This window comes from Cydia splendana, chromosome Z (assembly GCF_910591565.1).
Source record: "Cydia splendana chromosome Z, ilCydSple1.2, whole genome shotgun sequence".
In the NCBI taxonomy this organism is placed as follows: domain Eukaryota; kingdom Metazoa; phylum Arthropoda; class Insecta; order Lepidoptera; family Tortricidae; genus Cydia; species Cydia splendana.
The window spans coordinates 5,579,429-5,603,156 of NC_085987.1; the positions used below are offsets into that span (position 1 = coordinate 5,579,429).

Consider the following 23,728-nt stretch of genomic DNA (forward strand, 5'->3'; position numbering starts at 1 on the left):
GATAATCAAGTCGATTCGTTTCCATCATCTACCAGAAAACTTGTATGTACTTACGAGTTATTATAGTAATAACGTTCATTATTACAAAAGTTAGATTCATTCTTAAACTTTATAAAGTAAAAAGGTTAATAATTAAAGCCTAACAGAGAAGTCTGTCCCTCATCAAAGTTGTGGTACGTGTACCAACGCACCATAAAGTAATCGCGATCGACGATCAAGCGCAACACTAGTCCTTTTTTTGTATTGTTGGCCAGCTTGACAACTAGGGCTTCACTTAAACTAAATTGACTGTCGCTGTCGCCGGTTTCGTTCGTGTTTAGATATTTAATAAAATGAATTATTTATGTTTGGCCCTATTTTAAAACAATAGTAATTTAATCAGTTTAGAAAAGTAATCAAACCAAGAATTATAATATTTGAATATTCCATCATATCACCATGTAAGTAAATAGGCGTTTGTAAAATGAAAGTTAAGGTTATGTTGTTATAATGTTATTTAATTTTGCTGATATATTTGTAGGAACGCTAGCTTAAATTCGAGTTTGTTGCAACGCACCATAGATCTACAGTATGAGAACAAGAAGCGCTCTTATTCTTTAAAGTGGAGCATGATAAATGGCTGCCTCTTCGTTGTCTTCGTTTACGATTTGTAAGTATAATATTCTGAAATCTGACCCTTTTTTTAATTCACACGATTTTATGGCATCAGCGTGGTATTATCCTTCATAACTCAAATATGTCGTCACCATGCTAGTTATGTAAAAAAACTGTATTATGTAAATTTTGGCGCCATTTAGGTATTGGCCATGCAATATCGGATGCTGTTTTAGCTGAATCAATTAACTCTTAAAATGATTAACCTAACCTAACCCATCTGACCTTAAATTTTGTCACAAATAATATGTTTTTTACCATTTTATATGTAATACTCCTGTTTAAAAAATCACATTTGTTTTTATATGTATCTTCAAGTGCTAATTCCTTGACACCAATGCTGCTAAGCTTTAATACTATAGTTTGCTGAATATTTGTCAGCAATGAGTACCAAATTTCAGTTTCATGTTTATTATTTCAAGGTCGATTTTTTGCTGACAATTTCAGGCTTTGAGAGTTGAGGAGTAAAATTAGAAATAAGTTATGGTTTTATGCAATTATTCAACAGCAATAGAAAAAAGTATCAAGAACTGTAATTAGCCTTTATTATTGAAGTTAATATTTACATACCATATATTAATTTGGTTTAACAAGGTTTCAAGAACTGAATATATTGATATAATAATTTATGTGTCGGTCTCATCAGATCATGCAAATGCCCCAACTACACTTCGGCGTTTCACTATGCGGAGTATGCCTTGGCATTAGTGCTGGGTATAAGTTTGATCCAGCACGGCTACCAGCTGTTGAAGCGGAGCCCACCGCTGGCCATCACACCGAGGCAGCGAGACTTGTTGGGAGTAGGTGATGCAGGTATGATCACAAAATTGAATCATTCTGTAAAGATATCAAACCATTATTAGCTTACCCTTAGCTTAGGTTTTCAGGGGCAAAAACATACAGATGTTGTGCATAAATATTTTCTATCCTATTCACAGAAACATCGAATGTGTCTTGCTATTTCAGTCAATCTCGGTACAAAAAGTACTGAGGTTGACTGAAGTAGCATGACAAATACGAACGTTTCCGAGAAAATACGGTGGAAAACAATTGAAGGGATGTTTACAAAAACAACATAACTGACTACACTGGTTGACACCTGAAACGATTAACAATGTTCTTAAAAAAGTGTCAACCGCTCTAAGCAGTTATGTTGTTTTTGTAAACATCCCTTCAATTATGCTGATCCCCTCACGTAATTATTGTACGCCCCTTTATTTCAACAGACACATCATTCCGTATAATCGAGCAGCAATCGCTATCGTCCCACTCCATATCGCCGGACGTGTCGTCATTGTCGGCGTCGCAGTCGCCGCGCTGGCGGCGCAACGCCGACGCCGGCAGCCGCTCCGTGTCGGCGTCGCCGCCCGACCCGCCGCGTGCCGACACCACGCCCGACTGCTTCATCTCAGATTACACGGAGCTCGATCACTACCTCAAGTGAGTGCCTTCATATGTTTCTTTTTGATATGTTGGACATGGGTAGAAGGTAAGCGAGCGACATGCTTCAAATTTCTCAATATCTGTCTTCAGATATTTTTGTGCACCGTGAGGCACTACTTAGTTACTCCTTGCTGTTGACTATAGGACATTATCCTATAGGTACTAAGATTTTTTATAGTGCGTCAGTGGCAAATAGCCGTTTAGCCCGGTTGATAGTAAGCGGTTGTCTATACATTTTGTAGATCCTTATAAATAAAAACTTCAATAAGCCAACATGTTGTTCACAGACAATATGAAGAGCGGAGCATTCTCGAGTCGTCCCTAAACGTCAGTACCAGCAGCCCGACTCCCATGCCCCCGCCACACTATCAACTCGCCACCTTAGATATAGGTAAATACATTTACTTTAACTGTGACACGGACTCGATGAGCCATTGCGTCGCCCGCTGATTGATTGGAATCGTATATACCTAACTTGTTAATCCTTATCTGTCAGTAAAAGAAATATATTTTTTAAATATTTTTTTGCAGAAAGCAAACTAGAAGATTCCGGCTCGAACGATCGCAGTGGACTGAGCGGGGCCCCTCAAGTGTGGTGGCGCCTTCAACTCGACCCGCAGAGGCTCACCGACTGGAACCTCAACTTGAGACTGGTCAGTTCCTTATGGTATAATCAATCTATCCTGCCTAGGTAAAGACTTGATAAGCTCATAAGGTGTATTAAGACTAATCAAATAATCGTTTCCTCGGAAATCTGATTACTTACAGCAAAAGCACCTACTGCTAGCGACCGTAGCGAACGACAAGAAAAATAGAATTTACGAAAACCTCCATATATTGTTAAAATATTAGATTCGTGTGTATGAATCAATTATGTGATATTTGGGTGGATCTACCATTTCTTGTTGTTGTCATGTCCCGTCGGCCAGGAGACAATAGTAGCACAGTATGTTAGAAGAATTAATATATAGATGTAGTGCATAATTGTTTTCCTTCGTATTTTCACGGAAACGTACGAACGTGTCTTGGTATTTCAGTTAGTCTAAGTACAAAAAGTACTGAAGTTGATTGAAGTAGCATGACAAAAACGAACGATTCCGAGAGAATACGAAGGAAAACAATTACTCACTACATCTGTACCACGTTTTATTAACACGGTTGGAATAGGCCTCTAAATGGTAAGGGCTAATAAAATAACTACCCAATTAAAACGTGGTTGGTGAATTTAAATGCCTAAAACGAAGGTTTTCATGTCATGACTGACCCAGGAGACCGTAACGTAACCATGGCAACGAGTGATAAGAAAAAAGTTTATTCACCCATTTACATTTATTTTTGTTTATCTATAGTGGCTACATGTAACGATATTGGAGCGCTTGGTGAGAGAGATGGCGGCTGTGGACGAGGCGCTCGCCAGGATCGGTCTGCATGACGTTAAATTGGGACATGTAAGTGTAACATTTTGAACCCTTTGAACGTCACGCTTATCTTGTCGGATACGAAAGTTGATATTGGGCTTAAGTTGACGTCTTTGACCGTCAAATTATTAATGACAAGGCGTTCACATCTCAGCTTATTTACATTCGCGGCTCGCGGCTCATCTAGTATCTCGGCCACAGCTCGTAAGCTCGTCGAGTAATCGATTTTAAACACAAACGGCTCGGTATAAGATTTGTAACAGAATGACAGCCGAACGCGAATGTAAACATCAACCTCGCGTCCCGCGCGAGCCCCTTTGACTCGTGCCCATAAAACCGCTCCTCCACGCGAGCCATGCGAGCGCGAGCCGAGCCACGAGCCCCCCGCTTACATTCGCGTCTCGTGGCTCGGCTCCCGGCTCGCACGCGAATGTAAACCGCAGGTCAAATATCTGGTTTATATACCTCTTTTTATACGTAAAAGACAGACTTCCGGTTTGAGCGCCATCTTGAATGGTCACGCTTTGTGATCAATTGCTTTGTTATTTGCTCATTAATATTGTTTAAAGTGTAATATCGATAGCCTATTATACAGTAAACTAATGTGGTAGTGTGCAGTGAATGGAGAATTAATCTTGAAGCACGTTTAACCATCGTTTTGGAGTTAACGGCCGGTTGTCCAAGTGTTCCTTGTAAAGTTCGCTATCGCTTTACAAGAGCTAAATCACCAATGAGAATGGATGTTTAATGGATATGACCAAATAACTGGAAGAGACGCTTTTACTTAAAGTATTTTGAAAATGAAGACTACTGAAGACATTACTATCGGAATTGACCTAATATGAATAGTATTTACTGAAGACGTTTACCGGATTGAACTTACTGAAAAGACAAAAAATCTACTTATGACTAGGCAGTATGGCTTAGAGCTTTAGCCTGTCCTGATGGACGAAAAAGAAAAAAAAACGTAAAAGACAGAAGTACACCGGTCTGTCAACGTCAGTTCAAAGGTCTCAGTTTTACTAGTCTGTATTATCATTACTTGAGACACTTTGGCCGGTGGAGTTAATTAAAGCTTTTGTGCAAAAATAGTAACTCATTTTTAATGCGTTAATACCGTGATTTTTATTTATCCAGCAAAAATTGTTTGATCAGAAGTTACTAGAGAAAGGCCTCAGGATTGCTGTTCATATTTTTGGCAGCCGTAATACGATCTAAAAAAAGGGCTACGAGTTTTAAAGAAATCTGTTGGCTGTACGTAATGCATCTTAAGTAAAATTATTGTATTGTATTATTGTATTGTGTTATTGTATTGTATTTGTCAGGTATCCGTGGAGCGTCTACGACAGAGCGCAAATACCGTGGGTTGCGGCTCTTTAGCCGCCGTGCTGCCTTTCCTCGAAGCGTTCCCAGACCAGAAGTATCTCGTGCAAAGGATCAAAGGTAACATTACAGACCAGAGCACACCGGCTGCGTGTGCGTAGACGTGCACGTGCGCTTAAATGTTGGAACCGTGCACGCACACGTCACGCAAGCGGTGTGCCGTCTCTCATAAGGATCTGTAAATTACTACGCGCACGTGCAAGTCAACGCATACGCAGCCGCTGTGTACAGGCCTTACATCTGCACGCTCCCGCCACTCAGGCAATGACGCTCGAAGTACGAGCATTTGCTGCGTCTGAAGTAAGGACGCTAAGCACGAAGAATTTCGTACATATCCTACCTCTATCGCACGTGCATAATTATATGGCTGTCCCGTTCTCACAGTGTCATTGACCGCCGGTATTATGGGCATCAATAATAATAATGCGCGTGCGATAGAGATAGGAACAGGCGGGTCAATGTACGAAAGTCTTCGTGTTTAGCGTCCTTACTTTAGTTTAGTTTAATATGTCTGTATAGGTAGTGTGCACTGTGCACCAACCTTCGTTTTCTTTACTACTTACAATACTTACAGAACTGGCTGTTGGCGGCTGTCTCAGCAACTACAAATGGAACGGCGGCGGCAGCGACTACGACGACAGCAAGCCCACCGACGCCGAGATAGTCCTACACTTACTCGCCACTTACCTCGACGGACAACTACCTGACGTCGGCCGTAAGGTACATCACTAGTATGTAGCTACATCAACTACAAATGGAACGGCGGCGGTAGCGACTACGACGACAGCAAGCCCACCGACGCGGAGATAATCCTACACTTACTCGCCACTTACCTCGACGGACAACTACCTGACGTCGGCCGTAAGGTACATCACTAGTATGTAGCTACATCAACTACAAATGGAACGGCGGCGGTAGCGACTACGACGACAGCAAGCCCACCGACACGGAGATAATCCTACACTTACTCGCCACCTACCTCGACGGACAACTACCTGACGTCGGCCGTAAGGTACATCACTAGTATGTAGCTACATTAGATACAAATGGAACGGCGGCGGCAGCGACTACGACGACAGCAAGCCCACCGACGCCGAGATAGTCCTACACTTACTCGCCACCTACCTCGACGGACAACTACCTGACGTCGACCGTAAGGTACATCGCTAGTATGTAGCTACATCAACTACAAATGGAACGGCGGCGGCAGCGACTACGACGACAGCAAGCCCACCGACGCCGAGATAGTCCTACACTTACTTGCCACCTACCTCGACGGACAACTACCTGACGTCGGCCGTAAGGTACATCACTAGTATGTAGCTACATTAGATACAAATGGAACGGCGGCGGCAGCGACTACGACGATAGTAAGCCCACCGATGCCGAGATAGTCCTACACTTACTCGCCACCTACCTCGACGGACAACTACCTGACGTCGGCCGTAAGGTACATCACTAGTATGTAGCTACATTAGATACAAATGGAACGGCGGCGGCAGCGACTACGACGATAGTAAGCCCACCGATGCCGAGATAGTCCTACACTTACTCGCCACCTACCTCGACGGACAAATACCTGACGTCGGCCGTAAGGTACATCACTAGTATGTAGCTACATTAAATACAAATGGAACGGCGGCGGCAGCGACTACGACGATAGTAAGCCCACCAATGCCGAGATAGTCCTACACCTACTCGCTACCTAGGGGCTATTCATAAATTACGTTATTTCATATTAGGGGGGGGGGGGGGGGGGTCTGGACATCTGATGACGGTAGCATGAAGTAGGAGGAAATGGGGTCATTTGAAGCATGATTTTTGGATGATTATGGGGGGGGGGGGAAATCGTCAAAAATCGATGACGTAATTTATGGACAGCCCCCTACCTCGACGGACAACTACCTGACGTCGGCCGTAAGGTACATCTCTAGTATGTAGCTACATTAGATAGGGATAGGGTTGTTGGGAAGTTGACTAATAATATCTCATATTTTTGTAGGCTTTCACGGAAGGCCACATATCAAGCGCGCCTTCGCCACCGCCGCGCGGCGCCAGTGCGTTGTCTATACATAAAGTGACCAGTCGGCCGCCGCACTACGTACTGGCGTTGGAAGACGATACTATTGAGGTAAGTACCAGCTTTTAGAGACTTATTAAATAGGTTAGGTATTCCCATAATAGGATTCACCTATGTGTCACAACGCGCACGTGTACAGTCAACCAATTTGATTCCTTGTCACTCCACTGGATCACTTAAAACCAGGTTTTATCGTAAGTATATAAAACTAAATAAATAAATAATAAATAAATATTAGGGGACATCTTACACAGATCAAACCTAGCCCCAAACTAAGCAAAGCTTGTACTATGGGTACTAGGCGACGATATACATACTTGTATAGATAAATACATACTTATATACATAGAAAACAACCATGACACAGGAACAAATATTAGTGTTCATCACACAAATAAATGCCCTTACAACAATTACAATAATTTTACTAACAATAATTTTAGTCGTAGTTATTAACCCATTCCATAATGGATCATCTACTAATCACGTTAGTACGTGCTTGGTAGATGATCCATTGAACGTGGTACAGTCAAGTGTAAAAATATGGGTGCACACATCATACTCAAAAATATGTCCCATAGCTCTTATGTCAGCGAATTAAGGACTAGGTATGAAACCTATTTTTTAGTTAGTTATATGCACCCATATTTTTACACTTGATTGTACAACAGCTTTAAATAACTATGCTAATATTGTCCCCTGGGTGACGGTATATAATAACTAGTGATCGATAACAATGGTTTAATTTCATGGCAGCGTGGTCGAGTTAAAGTAATCACGTTAGTACGTGCTTGGTAGATGATCCATTGAACGTGGTACAGTCAAGTGTAAAAATATGGGTGCACACATCATACTCAAAAATATGTCCCATAGCTCTTATGTCAGCGAATTAAGGACTAGGTATGAAAACTATTTTTTAGTTAGTTATATGCACCCATATTTTTACACTTGATTGTACAACAGCTTTAAATAACTATGCTAATATTGTCCCCTGGGTGACGGTATATAATAACTAGTGATCGATAACAATGGTTTAATTTCATGGCAGCGTGGTCGAGTTAAAGTAATCACGTTAGTACGTGCTTGGTAGATGATCCATTGAACGTGGTACAGTCAAGTGTAAAAATATGGGTGCACACATCATACTCAAATATATGTCCCATAGCTCTTATGTCAGCGAATTAAGGACTAGGTATGAAAACTATTTTTTAGTTAGTTATATGCACCCATATTTTTACACTTGATTGTACAACAGCTTTAAATAACTATGCTAATATTGTCCCCTGGGTGACGGTATATAATAACTAGTGATCGGTAACAATGGTTTAATTTCATGGCAGCGTGGTCGAGTTAAAGTAAAGTAACAATTTTGAAGGAGACGATTAATCAAGGTTCATATGAAGGTTATTATTGTTCAATTATTAATTACAATTACTTATAATAATTACAGCTGAATTTTACTTTACAGATTCCTTTAACTTAAAAACGCTGCCATGAAATTAAACTATTGTTACCGATCACTAATAATAACAACTAGAAATGAGTGAATTGCAAAACAATTGTACGTAATTAAACGCAGTTAAGAAGCTGTGATTAGTCTTAATTGATTCATTTGTGTTACGAAAATTAACTATGTAAATTGTATTGTATTGTATTGTATTTATTGTACTTAATTCGTACACATAAGTCTATAGCATACGCTAACATACTTTCATGCCAGGGCTCGGAACCGGTATTGTTTTAAAATCCCGTAATAGCCCAAAATTTTGAATTATTTTATGCTCTGAATCATATATTTAGGTAACAACTTTGTATTATTAGATTGTCCCATTAAAAATGAAATAATAAACCAAAGAACTAAAAAGAACGTAATAATACCGGTATTTTTGTATGGAGCAAATACCGGTTTCCGACCCCTGTTCCATGCATCTAACTTAAATAGAAATGGCTTAATTGTGGTAACACAATGGAATCAATTAACTTTAGACTAATTACAGGTGCTTAACTATGTACTTACAAATTTTTTGCAATTCACTCAAATAGTAGATCGACCCACATTCCTAAAAGGGGCTCATTTTGCAGGTGTGCCGCGGGCGCAACAACCTCCTACACACTATACTGCTGCTCATAGCTGCTTGCGCGCGGCGCACGCCGCCCGCGCTGCACCGCGTGCATCTCGGCCCCGCTGGCCTCAACATGCTGTGGATCATATCCTAGGCAGGTGCACTACTATACGGGCCTCTTGCACCATTCACTAACCCGGGGTTAACCGGTTAAACCTGGAGTTACCTTGGTTACCAGTACAATTTGACACTGGGTTAACGTTTTAACGGGTTAAGCCCGGGCATAGAGAAATATAGTGAGAATAGAGTGCTCACTCCATATACATCAGTTTTGGTACCAATACGACTATTATTTTCGCAGTCGACATCTAGCATCGAGTAGCGAAATTAACAGTATCGCTACTTGATACTAGAATTCTCGAGTGACGCGCCTCACGAAAATTGTATTGAACAACAATTTACAACTAATATTTAAAGTACAAATCGAGTTTCGGTTAATCCGGTTATAATATTAGCTGAAAATTGTTGAGCATCGGACTTTTCGGTCGGTGCAACATCTATTGTCAAGTAGCAGTACTGATAATTCCTCTACTCGATGCTAGATGTCGACTACGAAAATTATAGGTTTTTGGTACTAAAACTGAAGCATGGACTGAGCACTCTATGTATTTTTTTCTCTATGCCCCGGGTTAGGGGCTATTCATAAATTACGTCATTTCAAATTAGGGGGGGGGGGTCTGGACATCGGATGACGGTAGCATGAAGTAGGAGGAAATGGGGTCATTTGAAGCATGATTTTTGGATGATTATAGGGGGGGGGGGGTCAAAAATCGTCAAAAATCGATGACGTAATTTATGGACAGCCCCTTAACAGTTTAAACGATTAATTTCTTGCGGGTTCAGTCTTGCAAATGCGTGCTAAGCATGCCGTACGATACACTTTTTGCGGTTCTTAAACCGCAAGAAATCAATCGTAGAGCGATCTAAGCCTACAGATGTAATCCATAATTTTTCCATCGTATTTTCTCGGAAACGTTCGTATTTGTCATGCTACTTCAGTCAACCTCAGTACTTTTTGTACCGAGACTGTCTGAAACAGCAAGATACGTTCGTACGTTTCCGTGAAAATACGATGGAAAATAGTTATGCACTACATCTGTACTCTAGAAGAGATTTAGAAGCATTTTAGCTTGAGGACGGCGCCGTTAGGGAGGCGCTTCCGTGACTGTCTGTAGAACTAAATTGAAGAGTTGATTGGTTGATTTGTTTGATGTTTAAATCAATAATCGGAATTTTAGAAAAATTACACTTTCTTGTAATATATATATTTGTACTATATGCCATATTAAGTTAAACGCAGAATACTCTATAACTATTTTTAAATAAATGTGTATATGTGGTTTTCCATTAGAGAAAAATCCTTATGCTTAATCTGCAATAAGGACGTTTCTATCAAAATTTCTGTTGGAATTTCATATGGAAACGTCCTTATTGCACTTGAAGCATCCTTATGGTCCTTCCTTACCATTCTGTGATGGAAAGCCACATATTTCAATTGTGTAAAGACCAAAAGTTATTGGCAGATCTGATGCCATGTATATTATATTAGCATCTGCCCGCGACTTTGTCTGCGTGGAATGATGGTGATTGATAAAAACTATCCTATGTCCTTCCCCGGGCCTGAAATTACCTCCATACTAAATTTCATCTAAATCGGTTCAGCGGTTTAAGTGAAGGGTAACAGACAAAGTTACTTTTGCATTTATAATATTAGTAGGTGTCATTCGAGCTTTGTTCTTTATAAAATTATGTTATTAGAATTAGCCCGAGCTAACTGCATGGCATTTTAAAGACAAGGTGTGCAAAAGTCGTCATAAATGTTAAATTTGTATGTAAATATGACGTTTATATTGACACTCCACACTTTGTTGTATAAAACTAAGTGCAGAGTTAGTTTAGATGGAGTCTATTACAGTTAACTGAAAGCATTTTTTAAAAACTCGCGTTCCTCCATAGAGATCTGTAGATGCACTCACACATACATAACAAAAATCTTTACCTACTTTACCGTGTTTGTCTGCGTTTCTACGATTACTTTAGGGTGGTATTCCACCTGTCCTTAGTATTCAAAACTTTTTTTAATAGTATTTAATAATACCGAACTGTATGTATTGAATAAGTGTACTGAGACTAAAATCATTGCTTTATACTTAAGATTAAAAATAAATATTAGTACCTAGGTAAAACTTATGTTAAGTTGCGAGAACATTGTTGTACTATCTGTCAAAATAAAGGTTTCGAAAAGTAAAATGTGTTTATTCCTTGTAAAAAATCCTATTAACCTTTTGGACGCCAATGACGGATGTATCCGCACCGTACGTCCAACGCCAAAGACTGAATAATCCGTCACAGACCACAGAGCAACATAGACCTACGTGCATATGCATAAAGTTCAATTTTTGTTTTGACACTTCGGTGACGTGGCGTCCGAGTGACAGCTTTTGTGTTTGACACGGCGTCGAAAAGGTTATAAATCCGATGTTGTTTATTATCAATCGCTGATCGTCCTAGATAGATAGTAGGTATAGTCGTATCATCGAGAGCGTGGAATTGCATATGTAGTAGTATTGTTTGTTTACAGGCATTCTATATTTGAATTTTCTATTTTCTTGTACTATCAGCATACAACCACTACAAATGCAATTCCATCTTCTCGATAATTCAACTATACTTGCGTTTAGTAGCAAATGTATAAACTCATACTAAACACTAATCAAAATGTTAACAGGCCCTAAGGCAAGTGTACACGCTCGTAGGGGCCTTATCACATATAAATAAATCATCAATCATCTCTAAATTGGAGTTAATTAGAATACCGGTTTCTTTGAGAAAGTTTAATAGTAAAGAAAATTTAAGGTCGCGAATGCACCCATTAAATTAACGGACTTTAAAAAACGGGCCAAGTGCGAGTCGGAATCGCACACGAAGGGTTCCTTACCATTACGCGAAAAATGGTTATAAAATCACGTTTGTTGTATGGGAGCCCTATTTTATTCTGTTTTTAGCATTTTTTGCTATAGCGGCAACAGAAATATATCGTCTGTGAAAATTTCAACTGTCTAGTCTGTCTGTCTGTCTATCACTTGCTGTCACGGTTCATGATATACAGCCTGGTGCCAGACAGACTGACAGCGGAGTCTTAGTAATAGGGTCCCGTGTTTACCCTTTGGGTACGGCCCCTAAAAACACGTGTATGTCAAAATATCTGGGGGCACGGCCGTGCCCCCGCCAAGACGAGACAAAGGGCAAAAGGCAGTGCATATCTTTTCTCGGCACGTTTCGTCGTATTTTCGAACCCTCGTAGTTTCGGCTTGGATAATGATAGAGAGCTGAAATTTTTTGTATACCATGGCATTAGTAAACTTATCAAAAAAGCCAAGTTTTATTAGGCTACCTATTATACTAAAAAAATTATAGATTCTTTAAGTTTCACTGTCCGAACCATATGAAATTCGTGTCATAGAAAATACAGACTACTTCCTGAAGACCTAGAAGGCTGAAATTTGGCATGTAATGATAGGTCTGTATGCTAACACATATGGTGATGAGAAATCTGTAACTTTCGCCCTGCAACCCCTTGAAATGGGGGTACCTAAAATTTGCTGTAAACCTGAAAACATTGGTTCCTGAAGTACTAGAATCGTGTAATTTTGTGTGGTAGCAGTGATTGGAGTGCTAATAAAGAAACAACAATAAAAAAAAAACAAAAAGTTTTCGAAGTGCAGATTTGAACCAGCTTCACGTAAACCAGCCAAGTAGCGCCCTCTATATTGGCACTGTTCTTGTCGTAAACTTTTCAAAACCTTACTTCCTACAAAGCGAATTTGAAATAGAGGCGGATCGTCATAGTGAATTTACTGCCATCTTTCGACAGATGTTTAAAACTTTTAGAACGCCATTTAACTTTGATCCTTATTCTTTCACTGATATGTGTTAAATTTGTTTAGTATCTAAAAGTGTCACCAAGATGATGATCGCTCGAAAAGATGGAACCATACCGTGTACAGGAGAGCAGCCGGAGTAAAAAAAAATATTTTTGCCGAACTGAAGGATGCGCTTAGCTCGCACTTCGCACTCGCTTGGTCAATACAAAATAGTACAAATTTTAATTTAAAAATAACCGGCTAAGTGCGAGTCGGATTCGCCGCGCTCGAAGGGTTCCGTACCATTACGCAAACAATGGTAATAAATTACGTTTGTTGTATGGGAGCCCCACTTAAATATTTATTATATTCTGTTTTTATTAGTAAGTATTTGTTGTTATAGCGGCAACAGAAATACATCATCTGTGATAAATTGAAAATATCAACTGTCTAGCTATCACGGTTCATGAAATACAGCCTGGTGACAGACAGACGGACGGACGGAGAGACGGACAGACGGACAGACGGACAGCGAAGTCGTACCTATTAAGAGGGTCCCGTTTTTATCCTTTGGGTACGGAACCCTAAATTGTCTAATGATATCGAAACCGCTGCTTCTTTAGGAGCTGATCTAGATATATATTTAACTACAATGACCCCGTCATTTTGTAAATTTTCCATAAACTGAATTAAAAAAATTCGATAACACAAAATTCACAATAATCGGTTGAGTAAGCTGAATCGGAGACCTTCGTTAACGCTTGGTCATCAAAAATAATCCCGATTATGTGACTAATTTTTTTTAGTTTCTAGAAACATACAATTTGAAATACATAGGTACAATAGGGAGTATTACTGCAATGTTCGGCCGCCAGAGTGCAGCACTAGTGCACCTACTAAACCATAGAGTAACTTATACCTACAAGTTTTCACTATGACATTGATGCATCAAGGCGGTTTTTTTAAATCGAAATTTCGTTATATATGCCTCTCTATCGATCGAATAGGCAAGAGTGATAGAGAGGCAGAAACCGAACTTTCGATTGTCGTGTTTCACGGTAGGCCATATGATTGAGTTAGTGACGCCCTCTACGCAGAGTTTTCCGTAATATTCCCTATTGTCGTTTCTCAAATCGCTAAAGCACGTGGTACGAGGCATGCCGTGGTACGGGGACGGGGCTAAAAAACTGAGACAACTATCACAAAATTATTGTCGTCCTTATCATTGCGTTCGTGTATGGAGGTTCTAATACAGTAATTAAAGAGTTTTTTGTAAACTGTGACATGACCATTTCAAAAGTCATCAACACGTCGGGTTGTCAAAGCAAACCAAAAAATTTGCAAAACTGGTATTAGAATTTCTTTAAAATGGGTTACGATGTTCGAGAATTGTTAATACACGTGGAACTGCAGCTCACGGCTTTATCGGAAACACTTCCCAAATTGACGACATCCACACAATGCTCGCAATGATAACAGCGGCTTTTCATCGAGTTCGTGAGAATAGGCCAATCGCCCCTGGTCAGCCTGAAAGGGCCATGCACGGGATCGTGCCAGTGCAAGTTGAGGAAAGGAATCTCGAGCACTGTAGACAGGTACCAAACCAACGTCAAGTACCTACTCGTATTATGTGGATTTAATTAATGTATCTATTATTTTATTAAAATGTGGGGTTTGTATTTAAGTTTAATTTAGTTGGTAATAAAGTCGAATTTAAACTGTTGTGAGACATAATACTACTAACATTGAATAATTTTACGGTTTGGACTCACTTGTTTGAGGTCACTCGCGCGACATGTTTCACGATGTGTACTAGTAGTCAACTGTATAATTTATATAGGCCCTACATAGAGGGCGCTAGCAATACGTAACTTTTATAAAAACCTGAATGTTAAAACGTTTTAAAATGATTCCCGTTTATATGACCCTGTCCGTAGGTTCTATAAACGAATATGACATTTCTAACTGGTATAATCACCTCTTACAAAAATGAATGAAATCCCACCAAAAACATTTCATGTAAAGTGTTGCCAAGACTAGGCGCATAAAGCTTTTACACTAAAAAGTTATCAGATCCCATATGTAGGTACCAAGACTTTTACTCTGTAAGTCCTAACTTTATAAGCTCTAACTGTATAAAGCCAACATCTTGGTCAAACAGTACGGCTTGGCCGTTTCGTTGCAATCACATAAACACTCCCTGGGTGGACTTTTTGCACAAAGTAGTAACGGTTTTACAAATTCTGAAAGTGTTCATAAATATGGCAGCAACGAAACGGCCAAGCCGTACTGTTTGACCAAGATGTTGGCTTTATACAGTTAAGAGCTTATAAAGTTAGGACTTACAGAGTAAAAGTCTTGGTACCTACATATGGGATCTGATAACTTTTTAGCGTAAAAGCTTTATGCGCCTAGTCTTGGCAACACTTTACATGAAATGTTTTTGGTGGGATTATTGGTTTCCCCCTACGTCACTGTTATTTCAAAAACTCCATGTTACGGGTAACGTTCTGGTCCAATTCTCGTCGAACTAATTGGGACGTGTTCTCCCTTACATAAAGATCGTTAGTACCAAAGTGTCAAAAATATGTATACAGTACTTTATTGCCTGTACATTAAGGTCGTGTATACATATTTTTGGCACTTTGCCTGTATTCATAGCTCTGTTGTTGACTGTACTAACGATACCTAAGAAAAAACAAAAAGTTTGCTATGTAAAGGTTTGGATTTTGGCATTCCGAGGCGCAGCCATAAAAATATCCTACTATAGTTGCTCAGACATATTTGATAATGCACTCTAACGCGTTGACAATAAAGTATTTTACACTTTGCACGGGTAGTTGTTTGTCAGGACTTATGTAGCTCCTTTGTATGTCTGATGGCGGTTGTACAACTTGGACTGCGTTTTCTGGATACAAAATGGATGAAAAAAAAACCGGCCAAGTGCGAGTCGGACTCGCGCATGAAGGGTTCCGTACCATTACGCAAAAAACGGCAAAAAATCACGCTTGTTGTATGAGAGCCCCACTTAAATATTTATTATATTCTGTTTTAAGTATTTGTTGTTATAGAGGTAACAGAAATACATCATCATCATCTATCACGGTTCATGAGATACAGCCTGGTTACAGACAGATGGACAGCAGAGTCTTAGTAATAGGGTCCCGTTTTTACCCTTTGGGTACCTACATAAAAAGGACGGTCCTTGCTGGATGTATTTTTTCTCAAACACGCGCGGAAATATTGCCATTCATATAATCCGGCACTTCGATGGTTCGGTATACCCAGTATCCGGCACTAAAATTGGGATACAAATGATCATTCTATGTCCTAATTTTCTATGTGAGCTAACATTTTCGCCCTTCTATCTCTTTTAAGTGGCTAAGTTCCAGATAACAGTAGATTTTTTATTGAATTTAGTAAATGTATTTCTACGACGGTGTACCTACTAAAAACACATCAATAATATTATGCAGATTTGTTCTAACTTCCAGTAAACCGAATTTTCCAGTAATCCGGCTGTCTTGTGTCAGCATTAGTGCCGGATTAGTGAGGCTGTACTGTATAGCTATTCATTTATTACTTAAAACGATTTTGCCAGATTTAGACCCCCTCCCGCCATAATACTACTACAGTACTAGTTGGCGCGATGACCCAAAATGAGTCTTGGCCTCCAACACAAGAGCACGCCATAGTAAGGAAAAATTAATTTGGGTCGACCCCGACCCCTTTCCCACTGTTTAATATTTCCACTTGACCGTCCGACGATAGCATAGTATCCGAAAAAAATATGCTCTTAACCGTCCGCGGGAACCTTACTATCCAAAGGGGTGGAAGAAAGAATTGGTTTCAGAGCCATCTAACGGAATATTTCGGCATTATTTCCTAATTCTCTTGATGGGACAATGTAGCCTAACAAAATAGTTAGGTCTAAAAAAATTTAGATGGCAGTGTAGTTATAATTTTTGTAGGAAGTTGTGAATGCGCTGCGCGGGGCGTGCGTCGCTAAAAAAACCCGGACGGTTGACAGGAAAACAGTCTCGCGGGCCGGACGGTTGAGTGGATAAGAATTATAACTTAAGAATCTAAAGGAATAAAAGAATACCTATATTATTTTTCAAAGAAACAATTTTTAGGTCTGTTCATTTTTATTTTTTGGTAATATACAGCTTTGATTTTGTTTTAGTTAGAAGAAAATTACTCCGCGGAAATATGCAAAACGAGTGTGAAATCATTCAAAGTTAGTTATGCTGGGTATTTTCCGCAAATCGACAACCATTGTGCCTTGCGTGAAAACGAGGTAGCACTACGACTCTTCATCATCTCTCTTAAACAGTCAGACGGGACATCCAGCCAAGTCCTTGGGCTCTGGGCTCTGGCCCATAGACCGCTGGGTCATGATCATATTTTTTTTTTGTATAGGACTTTACGCCTAAAATAAGTGAAACGAATCTCTACAGATTGAGTAATTAAATATACCAATTAAATTACACGTCTTTGTCGAGAATTGTTTTGAAACGTGATCAATTTATAAGCTTTCTTATCTAAAGAAATTTAATCTTGATTAATTTTGAAGAATGGCGCACTATTAATTTGATTAAAAGCTTTGTTTGTGTATGCGCTGCAATTATATAACTAATAAGGCTACTTTAAATTACAATTTGCAGCAAAATACGAAGGTAGGTAGGTACCTACTATATCAAAGTACCAATAAGCTTTATACGAAGATTATTAGGTACGTATGTAGCATTCAGCGCTAATCACAATTAATAAAATATCTAATAACAATTCTATTTACTTATTTTTGGTCTAATTTTTAACAATATTTGATATTTTCTGTACGAAGATAAGAAAACTCCAAGAAGGTGCCAGGTGCCGAATTAAAAATAAATTTGCTTAGGCATGGGAGCTTGGTTCACAAACTTTACTTCCGAGAGTTCCGAGCCTTCAAGGTCAATGGGACATCAAGGGCCTCTGCGCGGTCGTTATTGTGTAAGGGTCTCATAAGAGGACCCTTACAGCAGGGACAGAGTAAAAGAAACGTAGGTATCTATATGACATTCTTGGTATACCTTTACGTAGATTACATAGGTTCGGCAGATTCTCCGCTCACAAATTTTATTTTGTCAAAGGGGGTATCGCACTGTTTTTTATAACCTTTATTTTTTTCTTGAGATTGGCTCATCGCGTAAAGGATGACTCACGCTAGACCGCGCCGGAGCTTCCTGCGCTTCTATTTCTATGGAAAACACCACGTGATCACCGGTCATAGAAAATGACATGTCGGACGCCTCGGCCAGGTCTAGCGTGAGTCATCCTTTAGCCTCCTCCACAGCTTCCTCTTAGTGTATTTTCTTTGCGTAGTATTAATTAAAAAACCATCCAGATATTACAACTCTTTAGTATTTCTTGAAAGCCCTCCTGGAATATCCAACATTATGTAAATATCACACCTCCGTGGATCTGAGCCGGGTGAAATTTAATTTGTCCATTCCGCTACGGGATGATTGTGCCCGCCATCTTGAACGAAGTAATGGTTTAATTTAGTTCACTCATTGAACCGAATGAATTACTGCAGCGACGGCGAAAGGTGTAGGTTTAAATAATTTCGACGATATTATGCTATGAATTAGGGTCCTTTAAGGTAGGGTTGGCAAACCCACCGAAACCGGTTTTTTAAGGAGTTCCTCCAGTTCCTCATGGATCCCATCCATGGACTTTGACTAAAATGGGACCAGTTATAGATTTTCAAACAAAAATCTTAACTTTTCCATTGTTATGTAAAAACGAGATACGTACATAAGTATATGCATCTATTCGGTTCAAAAGATGGCGGCCACATCATGTAACTACTTTTTAAGTTATGTAAATAGTTTGACCCGAGAAATATACAAACATCCACAAATACTTTCTTTGACACCAAACTTTAGCAATCTTAGGATAGTTTGAATTGGGACCGCATACTTTAACTTAGTGGGTAAACCCCAAGCAACAATAACTACTTCATTGTGAAAATTTCGGTCGCAATATTGGAGAATAACTTTAATGTAGGTACGTTGGTACTTAAATGTGATTTTTACTTATTATATGTGGGTAGTTTGTGGGACGTTTAAGATTCGACCACACTGAAACTTTACGCAGCGTACGCTAGAGCAATACCGAAAAATCACTCAACTACAGTCCAGTAAGAAATATAAATGTTTCATTAAAGATTTACATTTAATTACCTATTATTATTATGTAATTAAATCGCGCATGACATTTAATTTAACAACCCATCCGCCGTAAGACGGTTTCGCACTACGTCCGATCCGAACCCGTGAAAATATGGTCCGTACTCTCCGTAGTAGCCGTAGAACTATTTCTATGGTAAGTTACGCACTAGATCCGATATCCGTCATCCGATTTCTTTCCGTCATTCAACGTGTGCGGTGCGTAACTTACCATAGAAATAGTTCTACGGCTACTACGACCATATTTTCACGGGTTCGGATCGGATTCAAATCGGACGTAGTGCGAAACCGCTCTAATACAACATGTTTCTTGACACTCATTAATTCCCGCCATTTAATCGCTGTAATAGTTTAATAAATTTCCAGCTTGGTATTTAGATTTTTAGCACTCCTTTTTACCCGACTAAAGGGTTAGGCAAAAGTGAAAAGTTGTTTTCGCCGCTTTGTGCCTACGTTCTTGTACCTACTTACCTGAAAAATGTTGAACGTTCTGCTCATAAAGTTGAAATCTTGAACACTGAGAGGGCTTTGATCATGATCAAGGATCAGTTAATAGTTTTGAATGGCAATTCAGCAACGTCCCACGTTTATTATATTATAGGTACTATAGTTTAGGTTTTAGTAGGTTAGTAGTATAGGTTTAAAATTTTAGGTACAAATGTACCTAACCCAAATTAAGTCTTCAAATATGTATTAATCACAATCAGCGCGCATTAAAGCCACCTAAAGTGTAATAGCCTAAAAGCAAATCAATAAGCTCACTTTTCGTCTTTAGAGAATAAAATTACTTTTACTCGGTTTATTCAAATTGGCGAGGTGAAAAGCCTTTTCTCGCTCGATCTCCTACGGAAATGTGCAATTTCTCCAGCTTAAGCTATTTATATTCGTTCCACTCAGTTGGCGACAAAGCTTTTAGAGAGCTTTCATACACATTAAGCTTCCGGCATGAGAGCAATGGGCTTTAAGTTTTAAATAAAATATGTATATTTGTTGAATGGTATGAAAGTATGCATAGGTGAGAAATCGATAATAGCATGACTGGTTTCCTTTGGTTAAAATATTTTTTTTTAATAAGATGTGTATTGTATGTATGTATATTGATTCCTTAATACTAGGTATTTAAATGATGGTTAGTTGTCGTTAATGGTTAAGTTTAAAATATATTTTTTATATATTTTGGTTACTCCGTCTGTTCCTATCTCAAAGGGTAGAGTCTGCGTTAATAAGAGTATGTAATACGGCGGAAATTTTGACTTTATACGTCGACTTTTACTTACCCATCCTAGCTCCTATAACTGTTTTTATAAAATAAACTTTACTTTGTACGACACAAAGACCAGTATCATATTGCTCATATTCACTGGTTAATTTCTTGAGACGGAATTCGTCCTCATAAGGACAAATTAAATCCCTTAGCTTTCGGAAAATTCTTCGTATCTTTATATTGCGCCCGAAAAATAAACGGAGCAATTATAGTACCTTACTACATCGAATTAAAGTTCACTTTTAAATGATTTATGTCGAGTAGTTGTGACTTTATTTAAGTTAGAGTAAGGTTTTCATTTGTTACGATGATTTTAGTTAATAAATTTGATTGTGGATTTTATATGGAGACGATAAGGTTGGAACTCGTATGAATAGTTAGGAGAAGATTTGTAAGGTAAGTAGTTCGCTCAATATTTACCTATACCTAGACTTCATTGCCGACTTGTATGAGGTATTTCATCTTGATTATTTTTAGGGTTCCGTACCCAAAGGGTAAAACGGGACCCTATTACTAAGACTTCGCTGTCCGTCCGTCCGTCCGTCCGTCCGTCCGTCCGTCCGTCCGTCCGTCTGTCACCAGGCTGTATCTCACGAACCGTGATAGCTAGACAGTTGAAATTTTCACAGATGATGTATTTCTGTTGCCGCTATAACAACAAATACTAAAAACAGAATAAAATAAAGATTTAAATGGGGCTCCCATACAACAAACGTGATTTTTGACCAAAGTTAAGCAACGTCGGGAGTGGTCAGTACTTGGATGGGTGACCGTTTTTTTTTGCTTTTTTTTTTGTTTTTTTTTTTTGCATTATGGTACGGAACCCTTCGTGCGCGAGTCCGACTCGCACTTGCCCGGTTTTTATTTTCTTATTATGACGCTGACCTAGGTGCAAAAATTATAGTCAGCTTCACGTTTTCAAATAGAGGTACTTACCTAAATTTATACAGTTCGCGTTCAAAGGTACCTACATATTACAGTCACCACCAGCAATAATATCTTACACAACGAAGGCCGCAAATATATCTGGCAGAGCTATAAGAGCTTGTCACATATTTTTGCGGCCTTCGAAGAGTAACATATTGCTGCAGGTGACTGTACCCATAAAAAAAATAGTAGTAAAAGTATCTACATTACATTTTTGACGTGTACCTAAAGGGTCAGTTGCACCAAACCGTCTGTCACCGTTAAAAGCGTTGAATAATTTTACGGTTTAGAGTCACTTGTTTTAAGTCACACGGCATGTTTCGGAGAGCCTAGGTCTCCTTTCTCAAGCACTAAAAGTGCGAACAGCGTTCAAATTATTCAATGTTAGTATGTCTCACAACAGTTTAAATTCGGTTAAAAGCGTTCGCCAAATAATGTTTGTATGGAAAGTTTCATAGCTCACTGCTGACTGACATTGATATCAGTCCGTCAATTAATTGAGGTTGGTGCAACTGGACCTAAGTCTGATCCGCTAGTATTGATGTTGACTGAAGATAATAATTTTACAGTAGGTATACAATTTCCGATTTTCCGAAAATGCACTTTCAATTTAGAGTTAAACTAAGAAAAGTCTGCAGTGATTTTGATAGCCCACGCAGTGCCAGTGTTATTTTTTGTCATAATTTCATATAAGTTTGAAGTTTAAAATAACACTTGTACTGTGTGGGCTATCAAAATCGCTGCAGACGTTTCTTGGTCAAACTCTACTTTAGTTTACTATTCAATTGTTTACTTGGCCCAAGTAACAATTTGTGGTACTATAGTGGTCAATAGAACGTTTCCTAAATACCACCTAAGGTCCTATAAAAGACCTAAGAAGGTTGTATAAAGCCGAAATGGCGTATCTTTAGTGCCATTCAGTGATATAGTAGACCTGTAGCAGTGTCAGCCGTGACGTTTTAGGTCTATAAAAGTGATGTAATGCATGACTCTTGTGCTAATTTGTTGTCAGAAACGCCATTATGGTGTTAATTTATACTATAGTAGCATTTGAGATTCCATTATAGTGCTTGTTTTATACTATAGTAGTATTTGAAATTCTATTATAGTGCTTTTTTATACTATTGTAGAATTCATAGTTCCTTTACTACTTGTTGTGTGTTTACTTCACAAAAACGGTACTAAGTAAAATGGTGATAAATAAAGACGTTATATTAATATGCGCCATTTAGATGTCGAATAATTCGGTCTTTAGTGCAAAAAGTATATGGGACGGAAGTTTTACCGTTAGAATAGTATTAGGTTAATGAGGAATTTTAAATGCCCCCTCGATTTATTTATGTTTTTAATAAAATAATTTAATAAAATATTATGATATTCACCATAGTTACTACTATACAGCCAAGAAGTAAATCCGACGCTTTTATAGGCTAACTATAGAACTTAGGAGGAAATATTCACCGCCATCATGATTAAAATTAGGGTTCCAAAAGAATTTTGCTGTGACCCAGTTGCACCTACAAACTCTTTAGAAAGATATAGGATTTTTTTTTAATTTAGATGTAGTCATTACTGTTGTTTCCTTTTTCAATGAGATTGGTAAAAAAAATGTGCTAATAATGGATGTCGATAAATATCTAACCGTCACGATTTTATGCTTGTATTAAATCATTGATGATAAATCTCACCTACAATCACTAATATCACTGGGGTCTTTTTTATCAATTCATTAAAATATAAAAATATTTTGTACGGAACCACATTATGTGGCTTAGGCCTGAACTTATATAAGCAAGATATAAGTAGCCATTACAGATCAAATTGATCATTTACAAGTAGTCGTTTTCTACCTTTATGTATCTAACTCGGTTTATAAAAGACATAAAAACTCAGCTATAACGCTGTTGTCTTTTAAAAGAAAAAACAAAACCACTATACAACAGTTTTGTGATATAAAAGAGTCATTGTGACGTTTACAGCGATGAGATATAATAGGGATTTTAAAACTACTAAAGCGCTTTTTAACGCTATAAATATGTCCCAAAAACGCTACTATAGAGCAAAACAGTTCTATAATAGTGTTCATATGACTACTAAAGTATTATGTACTATAGCAGTGATCTCTAAAGCCACTATATCCTATAATCGTTGTATAGTTGGGTTTTTGTCACTGTTTAAACACAAAACTATAGCGGCTTGCAGGGAACCTTAATAGCGCAAACTACTAAAGTATTATGTACTATAGCAGTGATCTCTAAAGCCACTATATCCTAAAATCGTTGTATAGTTGGGTTTTTCTCACTGTTAAAACACAAAACTATAGCGGCTTGCAGGGAACCT

At 38.6% G+C, this 23,728-nt stretch overlaps 1 protein-coding gene across 1 annotated transcript; it reads left to right on the top strand.

Annotated features, from left to right (window-relative positions):
- Nucleotides 1–296: 296 nt before the first annotated feature.
- On the top strand, nt 297–9,727 carry LOC134804579 (transmembrane protein 209). Its single transcript, XM_063777687.1, has 11 exons — nt 297–440; nt 521–649; nt 1,301–1,467; nt 1,881–2,094; nt 2,385–2,488; nt 2,629–2,750; nt 3,447–3,545; nt 4,841–4,958; nt 5,473–5,618; nt 6,901–7,029; nt 9,061–9,727. Coding segments are annotated over exons 1-11 (1,365 nt in total). The 5' UTR covers nt 297–438; the 3' UTR covers nt 9,196–9,727.
- The last annotated feature ends 14,001 nt before the right edge of the window (nt 9,728–23,728 follow it).

Coding starts and splice junctions, on each gene's coding strand:
- LOC134804579 (XM_063777687.1), top strand. Junction 2,751..3,446: donor GGAACCTCAACTTGAGACTG/GTCAGTTCCTTA, acceptor GTTTATCTATAG/TGGCTACATGTAACGATATT. Junction 7,030..9,060: donor TGGAAGACGATACTATTGAG/GTAAGTACCAGC, acceptor CTCATTTTGCAG/GTGTGCCGCGGGCGCAACAA.